Genomic DNA, 13,795 nt, shown 5'->3' on the forward strand with positions numbered 1-13,795 from the left:
GTAAACACAGTTAAGCAATTCATGAAGGACAGAAGTAAATCCCACAACCCCACATATACATTCCCAGAAAACAAAACAACCATCAGCCTTTTGATGCTGAAAAAAAAACGTGCTTTGAAAAATCAAACCTTGCTGAGTAAGTGGAAACTGTACTGTCCCCTTACCTCTAATTTATAAGCTTCCTGGATTAAGGTGATAGGTAACTGCAATCTTTCTCCATGGCCTCTCAATTTTGCCACTTGGTTTTCAAAGTTTTGCAGCTCCAAAGCATAGGCATCAACTTTCTGAAAGAAGGACAAAATAAGCTACTAGGAAGAGTTCCATTCCATTAAACTTTCCATTATCACTGGTAGAGCAGTGGATCCAGAGGCTGGATCTGTGCCAGTACTTTGGAAGATCCAATGATCTTATAAAACTAAATGGCCAAGACTGCTCATGACATAGTACAACATTCAACATGCATTTCAGTTTACTAATTCAAGAGCAGCCATTAAAAGGAATCATGGACTCAGAAAACACCATTTTTTTTATGAACCAGAAATACTCAGGAATGAATTGAGACAAGTCCTCTCTGAAGAAAGAAAAGCTATATACGTCTGGCATTTCTTTTCCAAGAGTGGTTACCTGACAGAATATACCCAAGGCAGCAATCCCTGCAAGGGGATTCAGCAGGGAACACAGCTCTCAGTCTGGCAGAAAATTATGCCTTTAAACAAGGCTATGAGCCTGTAATAAAAAAGTTTCCAGATACCCTCTTTGCTTCGGCAACAAGTAGGTAGATGGCCAATGACCATTCTAGGAAGGATATGCAGTCTGTTAATTTTTAATTCTCTTCTAATCCCTATAAAGGTCAAAGAAAATAGCTTAACTGGTCAAATTCCATATGACAAAGTGCTCATAAATGCTACATGAGTAGATATAAATACTAGAGTCCTATTCCCACATAAAAAAAGCTAGTTTTGCATATAAAAAGGCCAAATATGTGAAGTGCTGTACTCTGCGTAGCTCTTTTTTTTCCCTTTAATAGTATGAGGTGTGTTTGCTCTGAGAGGTTGTGGAGAGACTGGTTTCTCCACTCCAACAACTAAAAGAGCTACAAAAGGTCTGTCTACAGACTGGGGTGTAGTGGAAAAAAAAAAGGGGGTGGCAAATATGGCAAATACTGAACTCTCGCCTTTCTCAATTTTAAAACCTAGGTGAGACCCAAACTTTGGAAACTATGAAACTTAATAGATTGCAGAAAACTGGAAATAATAGCTTATGCTGTAAAAACTCTCCTTTCCTTTGAATAAAATTACCTGAAGCTGTTCAGAAACATTATGTCCATGTAGTTCATTCAAGCATTGTTGCAGAGCAGCTTTTTTCTCAGTTAACTGATCATAGAGCAGCCTGGTTTGATTCTGCAAAAGAAACAAACATCAGAAATATATCATGTATCAAGAATAGAGTAATGACCAGACAAAATTACACAGCAAACAACAGCAAAAGCATGTTTTCCTCCTTTAAAAAAAAACAGAAAAAATAAAGCATGTGCATTATGGGCTTAAAGCAGTAATTTAGAGAGGGAAATTCTGGAGTCTGTGTAGTGTAAGAAGGTAGATTAGTCTGTCCCAATGATCCTCTATGACTGTAAAAATCTGTGAAACTTATCAAATTCTTCTCTTCTGAAAATAAGAAAATGAGCCCATTACTGGCTGACTGATGGAGCTCCATGGATTCTGCATAAATAAACATTGCTAGACTAGTTCTGCTGCTGTTTGGAGACAATATCACAGTGTTCTTCAACGGAACTGCTTTATTATTCAGCAGTAAAGAGCCAGGCCATCTTGCAGATGATGAGCACATTGGACACTGCAAACTGTATTTCAAAGACCAGGCTCTTTCCTTACACTTCAGACTAAATACCTGATCTGAGTGTTTTCCAGCAATAGTTAGTTGATTCAGCACATCACGAGAATCTAAAGAAAAGCTTCTCATTATCTGCTTTTCTGAGAAAGAACAAAAAAAGGGCAAATTTGCAAAACTATGGCTTCTGCTACCGGCACAAAGTCTAAAGGAACAGTAAATACAGTGGGGCCAAATCAACCTCCAATACATTGCTAAAAGTAGCCCAGTGTCAGACATGGCACCAAAAGGGAAGAAGGCTGCCTCTCCTGAGGACACAGCAGCAGAAACAATACATGAAACTCTCCTTGGCCTAATCCCTACACACAGAAACTTGCTTTAGCCTGTAGCTCAGCCTGCATGGGATACCAGGTTACTTCCATACTTTCTGCATGCAAATTTTCTACCGTGCTCCGGGCCTCTATAGCAGTCAGCACTGCAAACAGCACTGTAACCAGCAAAATTAATTTGCTTCTTGAGAGGCCAAGACAAGTTTGTTTAGTAGCAAAAAAAAAAAAAAAAAAAAAAAGAAGTCCATTAGAGGTTGCTCATCTGTAACCCAAATGCATTAACACTGACAAGTCTAACAGATGCTGTGAAACAAGATGTGCATTTGGCAGTGGAGTACCAGATAATTGCTATTATGATCCAGCCCAGCTTTCATTGAGTTGCTCCTTGAAGCAGTGGCAGCTTGAGTTTGTTCCAGCCGTGCCTGCAAGTTGTTAAAGCACTCGCAGAACACATCTGTGCTCCCACCAGCACAGCTAATAGACTTCAGGAGATCATCCTTTTTATCACTCAGATCAGCGTGAAGTTTCTGCAGCTCGACAGACAGAGTCTAAAGGGTTGAAAGAAAAGTAATATGAGTGAAAATGGTCTTTCAGAGGACTCTCACCTGTAAAAGGCAGCAGGACTCAAGTTGGTAATTGTTAAAAGCAATAGGCCCAAATTTGTGCAATACCAAATAGTTTGGTGCTGTTATTCCTGAATAATGCCAGCAAAACAGAGGGGGAATATAAGGCCATATATATTCTGTTGTAACAGAAATCCACTGGGATTTCTCCTTACCAGAATGGACAGTTACCTCATAAAGAGCCTGTTGCACGGCTGCCTCTTCTGTGGAGAGGACTGAGGTGTTCAACATCTCCTCCATGTTATTCAAACATCGGCTGATCGCCAGAAGCAACTCAAACAACTTTCTGTCCAAATTGGAAGAGACTTCCTCTGCCACGTTATCCTGAGTAAATGCAAGCCAGAAGTTTTAAGTACTTTCACCCAAGGCATGGCTAAGATTTATTCACTCATATAAAGTTAGAGGTTTGGTCAGCTAATAATAAAATGGAATTAATTAAATACTGAGAGACAGACTCATGAGATATGCATGTAACATTCAGAGCTGTCAAGGACAAAGCTGAGACAATAACCCTTTATTTATTAGAGACTGGCTGTGGTCTTTCAGGTCTCTAATCTCAGGATTGAGCATAACGAATTTGTCTTGTCAGCTCCAATCCTGCAGATTTACTGAAATCATTTTCCTTGCTTTATATAGCTTGAGGATTTTTACCCACACTAGCAAATCTCTGGATTCAGTTAGCAGAAGTATCATAGCTGAAATCTGAAATGTTTCCTCTCAAAATCCAAAGCTGATTTCTACATTCTAGTCCACACCCAATGCAAAAGCTCACTACAGTGAATGCCACTTGCAATAATATGATTATTGACTGTTTCCCAGTGTCCAAGCAGCGTCTTATTTCTAGAATCCCTGGTATTTTTTGCAATGCCAGGACATGCCATTTTTACCTGTGCATGCACCACATTTGCTTCCTGGCTCAGGTCTCCCAGCTGGACAGTGTAAGTTTTCAGTTCTTCCACCGTTGGGGTTCCTGTACCTGTGAATGTTCCTCGGGGCAGCATGTTCATCTTTGTTGTAATCTAACATTTGAAAAAAGAACACTGAAATTAGGTGAAAAGCTCAAATTAAGACAGGGCTATGGGCAATGAAATATCACTCTTCTCAAAAAGCATTAAAATGAAACTTTTAAGGCACTAATATAAAGCACCTGGATAGCAGGGATCCCTTTATACTGGCAAAAGTTGGGCAGGCTATGCCCTGATGGGAGACTGACTGAAAAAGGAGCCTCTGATTCCCAGTTTTAAGGGCTACAGCTGTAGTTTGTGTTAAGGCAACCCTACTGCCCACTGCAGGGTTAAGTCTTGCCTGCAAAAGAGCTGACATTCATTCTTTTATGTCTGATATTCTTTCTTGTATAGCAGCAATTTCAGAGAATAATAAATCTAATTATCCTAATTTAATGTGAACAAAACTGTTAATAACAGGAATTACAGTTTTGTCCAAGGAATAAAATTCTGCAGTCAGTTCAGAACATAAACACAGCACGCTCTTGTTGCAGTCCAAACTCTGCTTTTGACATATGAGAATGAGAGAACACAATGGTGAATGGCAGAACAAAATTTTAGCCAGAGGTTTGCTCTGACCAAAATGTTCTCACTTGGGGGAACTTAACCCACTTAACTGACTTAACCTACATCCAAAAAAATCAGCTCGGAGCTTGCAGGCTAACTCTCTTAGTTCTCTTGAAAGAATGAAGCAGATAACATCTAGTCTGAATGTTAACTACAAAGACTCACCAGGTGCTCCCACACTGTGCTTAGTAGTTACTACTTCAGAGACACGATTTACCTCAACATAAAATTAAAAGACAATTATGGAAACACTATGCAGTAACAATCTCCTCTGGAGAATGCTTGCACAGGTTTCAGTTATCTGATGAAGAGCCATGCTAAAGTGACACAGGAAGATATACTAATTGTTATCTTTACCACAAGGGACTGCCCACAGAGAGTGTTTTACTGAACTTAAACAAACCTGAGGTTCCACAAGCTGGCAGAGAGGAGATTTCACCTTTGATGACAGCTCTTGTTGTAAATATTGCCATTTATTTCCCATCTGATCCTTTGGAGCCAAGGTGGGATCAGCCTGCTTGCTCTTTGAATCAGATTCTCCACTGCTGTATTGAGAAAACATTGTCAGAATGGCAAACACTGAAACAGAATAAGTAAAACCAGGTTTGTAAGGCTTCTTGTGTAAAATTAATTCCTCTTGCTCCTGTCTCAAACCAGCCTGAAACCAAGTGTATGGATGATCTTTAATCCAAGCTTTGATACATTTCTTTGGACTTTTCCCTTCCCATGAAACATCCTAGAGGCCTGCTGGCAGCCTCCATGTCTGTAATGACAACATGGGGAGCACAGTCCTGTAGCAAGTCTCAGTTCCATACTGGAAGGAACATGACCCACACGTCCCCTTTTCAAGGCTGCTGCCTTTGAACGTGGCTGGGTGTGTCTGTGCATTTGTACAGCAATGGCTGTGAACAGACACACCCAACTTGCCTCCAGAGGGGCCTGTTTTAGTTCACAGCAGGTGTCAGTCCTGCCTGACAGCCAGACTGACTCTGAGCACTGGAGTCAGCCCAGTATCAAGGAGTGTGTCACATGAACGAGCCTCCATTTCTCTAGACTGTTGATGGTAGATATCCCCACTTTCTGCCATTTTTCTTCTACAGGCACCAATGGTATGACTGCAAACCTTCAGCAGGTTTAGGCAGTTTCACATCACTGAATCTGGTAACCGAGTTTTTTCGTACCTTGATTCTGATTTCTGAGTCACACTGTCCTCAAGCTGTGGCTGCATTTTTTCCACGCACGACTCAATAAAGTCAATGAGGCTTTTCTGCTCAGCTGCTTTTACTTTCAGATCCTGTGCACAGAGGACAGCATGAACAGTTATTTGAACTGTAATAATCTGAAATGATGATTGCGCTTTTCCAATCACATTTTAAGTGAAATCATTCGGCAATGAAAATAAGAATACATCTGTCAGAATAAAGTGCAATTTACATATAAACATGACTTTACAAAACAAACAGTTTTCTGCAAACATGTATTTTTATGGAATGAATTTCTGCCTGAGCTGAAGATTTAAAAGCAAAACCCATCAATCAGAAACAAATTATGTAGACATGGAAATTTAAGGGCCACCTACTGCAATCCTTAGACAGAGAGATCGGCAAGGGAAAATGGGGATTTGCTCAAATATGATTTCCATTAGTCAAAAGGAGAGTGTCGAGTGAAAAGTGAGCAATTCTAGCAGCTCAACCTGGATAATTTTCTCCAACTCTTTTCTAATAGCATCAAAATGGCAAAAGTTAATTTTTCAGATAGTAAAACAGAAGCAGTTTGCAGAGCACAGAACATCACAGGGTTTTTTTATTGTACTAACAACCACCTTAAAGTCCTTGTGAGTTAGCCCATGGGAAAACATACACAAAGCTTTAGTTTCAAATGCATCTTCAAAACTAATGTCAGTACATGGATTCAGATTTCACAACACATCAGTGCCTCAAGGATAGGATACTGGAGGGATAGGTGATGCCATCTGAACCATTATGAAACAAGGCAAATGTCAGGGTCCCACCCCGCTTTGCAATATTACTAAACCTTTTGGACAAGGGATTTTAGGATGAGACCTTTCTGCATCCTGACAAACTTCTGCAGAAGCTGTAAATGCAGCTGTTTCCCCCACCCACAGGGGATGTGGAGCAGCCTGCCTCCTGAATGGGAGGAGAATTACCTGTGGGTGCTGGAGACCGTTGTGCCAACTGGGTGGCTGTTCAGCAAGGGCAGGCTGGGGCACACTGAAGCCATCTGAGTGCAGGATCTCAAGGGGCTCTGGGTCGACCCTCTCCCTGTTGTTAACCTGTAAAGAGAGACCCAGTGGGGGAAAGCTTCCAGACTTGACAAGAGAGCAGAATCCCTCAGGTGCAGTTTGGGGAAAGGGCAAAAGCGGAGCTGTCTTGGACTTACCATACACAGAATCAGCAGCACATGAAACACAATTGCTACTTTTGCAAAGATTTTTGTCCAGTTCCCCTCATGCCAGTCCTGTTTACTGAAAGTTTAATCCATTCTAACCTGCTGCCAAGGTCCTCACAGTTCTCCCCCAACAGTTACAGTTGCTTTGTTTTACCTGTTAGCAGATTAGGCGATACTAACCCTCCATTCTTATTGTTTGACCAAATTATAGGGATGTGCAATTTTTACTTATAAATTTGGTCATGTGCCTGGATTCTCTATCTGTCTGCGCTCACAGAGGTATTTCAACAGGAGCCTTTACCAGTACTAATTCTCTCCTGGGCCATGCAGGCTCCCTTTTAGACTGTGCTCCTCCAGCCCTGGAGAAACTGTAGCTGCTCTTACACAAACACATCAGGTGGGCTTCTCTGATCCCTTGTACAACAAAAGGGAATGAGCTCTGAAACCAGGAGTTAGTGTCTCACCCACTGGGAAACTTAGCAAAGACTCTGCAGCTGTGTCAGTCACTGTCCTTGCCATTTATGCATTCTTCAAAGAGAAAGTTACTGAAAAGCCTCTCTGCTGTGATACTATCCCAGACAAACATCACGGCATTTTAAAGGCATTTAAAACCAAACCAAAACCCCAGTCCTTTTCCTGTATTCCTTGCAAAATGTTGACTTCTGTCACTGAGCACTTAAAGCAGAAACGATGCTGTTCAGAAACTCATTAAAAATCCACTACTTGCTACAAACTGCAAGTAATTATACAGGACTGTAAACTAGAATAATAGTAACTCTGACATTTGTGATTGACTTCTCTCTCCTCCTTGCTTCACACCGTGAGCTCTAACTGTTCTTCTGCAACTACAGACCATTAAAGCACCATGACTCTCACTCTTGGTCTGCACAGCATTCATATGCTTTACCTGCTCTTCATTGTACTTGTCTTGAAGCATCATCTGGACATTCTCCAAATTGCGCTTCACTTCCTTCAGCTTCATGGAAAGAGCCTCTGTTTTCTGTTGGTAATCTGCACTATCTCCACAATCTTCCAGTAAAGAGAGGACCTTTTGTTCAATCTCTGATAACCTCACCTAGAAGGGACAGCAGATAATTATTCATTCTTAGAAGTACAACACTCCTCTCCTGACAACATTCTGAAGTCAATGCTCACATCACTCGTGTTTGAAAAGAATAGAAACACACAGGCAAGAGAAATAACTGTGCCCCCCCAAGATTTCCTCCAATATAGACTCTTTTTATTCTGAACAATTAAATAAATTTTTTACAGTTAGTCTTAACACTGTTTCAAACAATAGCATCTGTAGGAAGTTATATTAACCCAGATATGAAGCAATAAAAGAGAAGAGCAGAAATTACAGACTCCATTTGAGTGTGACCAAGAAGACAACACATCTCAGGGGGGAGAAAGGCAGTGCACAAACTGCTCACATCACCCTTAGGGACAAAGGATGCTGAATTACCAATGCATAGCAATGTTCCCATGTGTCAGCCAGGCCACTGCAAGCTGCTGGGATCTGCTTTTTGATTCAAGCTGCTTTGAATCAAAGTGCATCTCTGCATACTTTAAACTCATGTTTTTAAGGTGAATGTGGAGACAGGTATCATGGCTCAACTTCAAAGTAATTAACTGTAATAAATTAACTGCTTTACATCATACGCCTGGATCTGGAGAATATTTCTCTTTGTTCTATGTGTATCTTTTTGTGTAGGTCTTGATTAGGTTAGAAAATTCTCTTCCGCCCCCGAGTTCTCATCTTTACGTTGAGCCAGGCAGTTCAAGCCAACAGGAACTGAGCAGTTCTTACAGCTGCCCAAAGCCTGCTTGTTTTCACCAGCTGGAACTGCCCTGTTGAGGCCTGTGCTGACACAAATGCTGAACGGGATCCAGATGCATCCAGACACCTAGGTGCATTCAGGATCCTAATTCCCACAGAGTTCAGCACCTGAGTACTTGGCTGAATCACAGCCTAAACCCAGAGGCACTTCTTGGCAGGGACTCAGTTCCTATTAAAAAATAAAAACAACACCCAAACCAGCAACAAAACAGGTGGAAATGTCTCCTGGTAATTTAAAATGGGGACATTTTGGTATTGGCTCCTTTATGGTGAGTGAAATTTGTTGCTCTAGGTAGACTCAGTGTTTGAAGTAAACTGGCACACCAGACTGGCACCACAATGAGCTTCAGAGTGGCTTGCCTGGATTCTTTGTTTTAATCTGCACTTGCTGCATGCCAGGACTGTCTCCCACCCAGCCCCTCATGCCAGTCCTGTTTTCCTCCTCCCATTTTCACCAACAGGTACCACCCACTCCTTTTGTTCCACTGCCATGGGGCAAGAGGCTGCCCTAGGAGTAAATGTAGTAGGTCCAAATATCTGAGGGCAGGGGAAAAGTGCCATCTTTCTACCTATGCAAAAAGTGCAAAAGTAGAATTAACCAGCTTGGAAGCTCTTTTATACCAGTCTTTTAAATTAGTCTGACAGAAACAGAGTGAAACTGTCAAAAGAAAAAAATACTCTTTTGTTTCTAGCTGATTTATCATGACTGAGACCAATGAAAAATTGCCTTTTAATAGCGGATTTAAACTATAATGAGCCATGTTTTCGAAAACAATCCAAAGAAAAACAAAGCTTTACAAACACTCCAGAATTCTACCTAAATCCCCTGGATGCATACAGATCCCAACTCTAAAAATAGGTATCTTAACTAAGCCCTTACAAAGCTGCACCTGAAACTGAAGCCAAGCAGTCACCTGTTCTCTGCACGGAGTGATGAAGCTGATGAAGCAGGGAGAGAAGAGCAAGCACAGCTTTTCTGCAGACACACCCCCCCAGGGAAGGGTGCCTGGTTTGGATGGCAGGAGCAAACTGACTCTGCTCCGTCTTACCTGGCAATCCGCAAGCTGCGGCTCCACCACCTGCTGTGCTTGGGGGGTCTGAGGGTCTGACCTCAGGGACATTTTAGTTTTGTCTAGCCATTGTTCCAGCTCGGCAACCTGGGCCTGGCACACCAGGAGGATGGATTCTGGCTCGGGCTTCCCGCCATCCAGTGCTTCCCCTCGAGAGCCCAGGGCGACGTTGGGGACTGGAGGCGGCTGGTCGCTCTGAAGCAAAGCACATGAAAGGAACATGGTTAACTCTCTGGTTTGTCATTTCTTTCCCCTCCCCTTACCGGTGAGAAATGATTAACTTTCACACTCACAAGAGCTCCGAAACAACTCTGTCACAGTGTTCCCAGACTTGGGAAAAAAGAAAAGGAAAAAAAAAAAAAAAAAGAGGGGAAAAAAGAAAAAGAAAGGGAAACGCAGCAGCCTGGAGATCCAAGATCTGGTGAAACAGGTTTCCAGGCAGCAATTTGCATTTGCACAGCTATACCTGAGCACGCAGGTAGTTCCTGAGCACACAGGAAGAGGATGACTCACCATTAACCAGCTCTCCCCCAAGGAAAGATGTTTTTCTGTGGGAGTTATATGTAAAAGCAATGCAGTTTGGAGCTGCAGAGCAAGCTGTTGGGCAATGCTTACAAGCTACCTGTGTGTGTTCCAACAGTCAAATATGCTTTATTCAGGCTCTAGGGGTCACCGTAGGAAAAAACAGTGTATTTTAAGTATTAAATGTTGGGTAATTCTTCCTATTTGCCCTCCTTTAAAAAGCAATATTGCATTGTACACTTCTGTAATAAGGAGAAGTCCAAAGTGCTTGGAGATAATCAGCAGTTGCTTGGGAGGCTGCACAGGTCTGTATATGCCCCCACGCATACAAACACTGGAACTTGGTAAGTAAATAAAGCACAACACCACAAGAACAAAACCACTTGTATGCTCCCGTGGCTCTAGAGCACACATTCAGGCAACTGACATGGTCAGAGGTAGTGTACAAGCTCCATGTTAAAATGAGATTTGGCCAAAAAAAGGGAGCAAAAATGCATTGTTTCAGCTATCAATGTCATCATAGAACAGTTTGGGTGGGAAGGGGCCTTTAACAGCCAACTAATTCAACCACCTTGCAATGAGCAGGGACACCTTCCATTAGGATCAGGTTGCTCAGAGCCCTGTCCAATCTGACCTTGAATGTTTCCAGGGATGGGGCATCCACAACTTCTCTGAGAAACCTGTTCCAGTGCCTCACCACTCTCACAGTAAAGTAATTCTTCCTAATAACCAATCTAAGTTCACTTAGAACTATTACTCTTTGTCCTATCACTACACTCCCTGGTAATTTGTCCACTTGGCCAAAAGCCACACCCTCTGCATGTGCCAGAAAGGATGTGGTGACCCAGGCAGGGCTCCCACAAAAAATTGTAGCCATCCAGGTCTGGGGCTGCAGGGAGTGCCAGAGCCTGGCACTGGCACTGGAAGGCAGTAGGGACAACAGCAGTGTAAGGTGTGACCAGCTAGACCATCTGCTCAGCCTGGTGAGGGAGCTGTGAGAGGAAGTGGAAAGGTTAAGAAGCATTAGGGACTCTGAGGAGGAGATTCACTAGTGGGGCTAAACTGGAAGAAGACTGTCCTGGCTGAACAGAGAGCTCTTCCTGGAACTCACAGAGAAACAGAGTATAATACATTTGGAAGAAGGGACAGGCAACTCATGAAGATCACAAGGATGCTGTGAGGTTATGCAAGGACAAAATTAGAAGGGCCAAAGCCCAACTAGAACTTGATCTGGTTGCTGCTGTAAAAAACAACAGCAAACGTTACAAATACATCAGCAACAAAAGGAGGGCTGAGGAGAACCTCCATGCTTTTACTGGATGCAGGGGAAACCCAGCAACAGAAGATAAGGAAAAGGCTGAGGTACTTAATGCCTTCTTTGCCTCAGTCTTTAATAGGAAGACCAGTGTTGTTCTCTGGGTACCCACCCCTCTGAGCTGGAAGAGAGACAAGGAGAAGAACAAAACCCTCGTAATCCAAGGGAGAATGGTCACTGCCCTGCTATGCTGCTCAGACATACACGAGTCTATGGGGTCAGTTGGGATCCACACAGGGATTCTGAGGAAGCTGGTGGAAGAGCTATCAAGCCACATTCAGTCATTTACCAGGAGTCCTGGATAACCAGAGTGGCTCAAGAGAGACCTTACTGTTCTCTAAGCTACATGAAAGGAGGTTGTAGTGAGGTGAGAGTTGGTCTCTTCTCCCAGACAAGGGATAGAACCAGAGGAAACGGCCTCAAAGTTGCCCCAGGGAAAGTTTAGACTGGATATTAGAAAAAATTTCTTCACTGAAAGGGTGGCCAGGCATTGGAACAGGCTGCCCAGGGAAGTGGTGGAATCACCATTACTGCAAGTGTTCAAAAAACGTGTAGATGTGGCACTTAGGGATATGGTTTAGTGGTGAACATGGTGGAGCTGGGTTAACAGTTGGACTCGATAATCTTAGAGGTCTCTTCCAACTTTAACAATTCTAGGATTCTATGATTCCAAGAGCTGAGGACGCTCTGCCACCAGTCTGTTTTTCCTGGCCTTCCTGGAGCATCCATGTTTCCATACACTCTTTTGTATATAACCTATAGCTACTGCACACTCCTGCCTTAGCCTTTGCATGACTTCCACAAAGCAGAAATATATATGAGTGTCAATGTCCTTAATTTCTCCTTTAACTGCCATTTAAAAATCCTATAGTTGATGTATGTTTACATCACTCAAACCCCTCCATTCATGCCAGCAGCTTACCTCCTGAAAATATCTCCTTTTGCTCCCTAGCAAATTGCATTTTCAAGGAGAAAAATCAAAATTTATCATCACCTAAAGCATCAAAATATGAAAAAGCCCTGAAAAGGCTGCAGGTATCCTACCATATCATATTGCAACAAACTCCAGCAGCATAACCATAACAGAACAGAGCCTCTACCCACTAGGTAGGTCATACAACACACTAAGAAGATGACCTTGTTCAGCTGTTTCAGGCCTTCAAACTCACCATAGCCAGACTGCCATCACCTGTGCCAGGGTCTTCAGTGCTCTCCAAAGTTTGCAGAGATGTTTCTTCACCATGTTTACTGTGCGATTCAATTATTACATCCTCATCCTGTAGAGACAGAGGAAACAGTGGAAATATTTGTACCATTCTTAGTGGAGATGTGGCACTTCAGAAGGTGGTTTAGTGGTGGACCTGTTAGCATTAGGTTTGCAGCTGGGACTCACTGATCTTGAAGGTCTTTTCCAACCTACATGATTCTATGATTCTGTGATCCATTGCTTTGTTGTGCTAGAGAAGCCTCAAAGTGCAGCAGCCACTGAACCTATCCTGGTCTTGGCCCAAAAGTATTCACAGACAGTTTTTTTATGCCTATAACACTGGTGTAGAGAAAAACAGTTGCACCTATCACAACATTATTGAGACACCAAGAAGAACAGAGCAGAATGGAATCAAAATTGTAGCTGACTGGTTGTCTTAGACACTGATTTTCTCACGTACCAAGAGAACCTCTTCCACAAATCATCCCCCACATTTTAGGGACTTTGCAGGAATTAGAGAAACAAATTACTGCTACTAAATATGTATTTTTATCTTTGTGGGGTTTGTATGGCTAAAAGGAATTAGAATCATAGAGTCATTTAGACTGGAAAAGACCCTTTCAGGGGTCACTGGTCCAACCAATATGTGCAAAAGAAAGAGATTTTAAATGGCAAAATTTAGTGTGATATGGAGGATATGAATAAGACAATCTTGTCCTGCATTTCTACAGTTCTCTTGCTTTGCAGACTTCAGCAATACCTAGGATTTGTGCAGATCTTTTCCACAAAGATGAGTTCCCATCCCCATGGAGATAAACCTGAGTGCATTACCTGAACAATGCCATCCGACAAGGTACCAGAAGACCAAGAGGTTGCACTGTCTTCCTTGTGCCTTTCATCATCTCTTTCTGAAGGCCAAAAGCTTGCATCTTTCTCTGTGGCTGGACTTCCCTTTGAAAGCAGTAACAGCTCAACTTTAGCTTTTGAACAGGAAGCTCAGATATTCCTTCAGGCAATGTAAAGTACTGCAAACTTCTAGTAACACTTTGCTCAATTTCTGCCTT

At 42.4% G+C, this 13,795-nt stretch overlaps 1 protein-coding gene across 6 annotated transcripts in view; it reads right to left on the minus strand.

Moving 5' to 3' along the window:
• Window positions 1-13,795, minus strand: part of SYNE2 (spectrin repeat containing nuclear envelope protein 2) — a 181,387-nt gene that overhangs the window by 63,266 nt on the left and 104,326 nt on the right. For 5 of the 6 annotated variants that reach the window (XM_064659380.1, XM_064659379.1, XM_064659378.1 and 2 more), the window contains exons 66-77: window positions 13,563-13,682; window positions 12,694-12,801; window positions 9,667-9,882; window positions 7,685-7,852; window positions 6,536-6,661; window positions 5,550-5,662; window positions 4,772-4,913; window positions 3,685-3,816; window positions 2,969-3,121; window positions 2,513-2,722; window positions 1,299-1,400; window positions 165-284 (exon numbers count right to left, since the gene is read on the minus strand). In XM_064659380.1, the coding sequence (XP_064515450.1) occupies window positions 165-284; window positions 1,299-1,400; window positions 2,513-2,722; window positions 2,969-3,121; window positions 3,685-3,816; window positions 4,772-4,913; window positions 5,550-5,662; window positions 6,536-6,661; window positions 7,685-7,852; window positions 9,667-9,882; window positions 12,694-12,801; window positions 13,563-13,682 (1,710 nt within the window). The remainder of the gene's footprint in view (window positions 1-164; window positions 285-1,298; window positions 1,401-2,512; window positions 2,723-2,968; window positions 3,122-3,684; window positions 3,817-4,771; window positions 4,914-5,549; window positions 5,663-6,535; window positions 6,662-7,684; window positions 7,853-9,666; window positions 9,883-12,693; window positions 12,802-13,562; window positions 13,683-13,795) is intronic. The other variant, XM_064659377.1, reaches the window with a different exon arrangement.

Source organism: Pseudopipra pipra, chromosome 6 (assembly GCF_036250125.1).
Source record: "Pseudopipra pipra isolate bDixPip1 chromosome 6, bDixPip1.hap1, whole genome shotgun sequence".
Taxonomy (NCBI): Eukaryota; Metazoa; Chordata; class Aves; order Passeriformes; family Pipridae; genus Pseudopipra; species Pseudopipra pipra.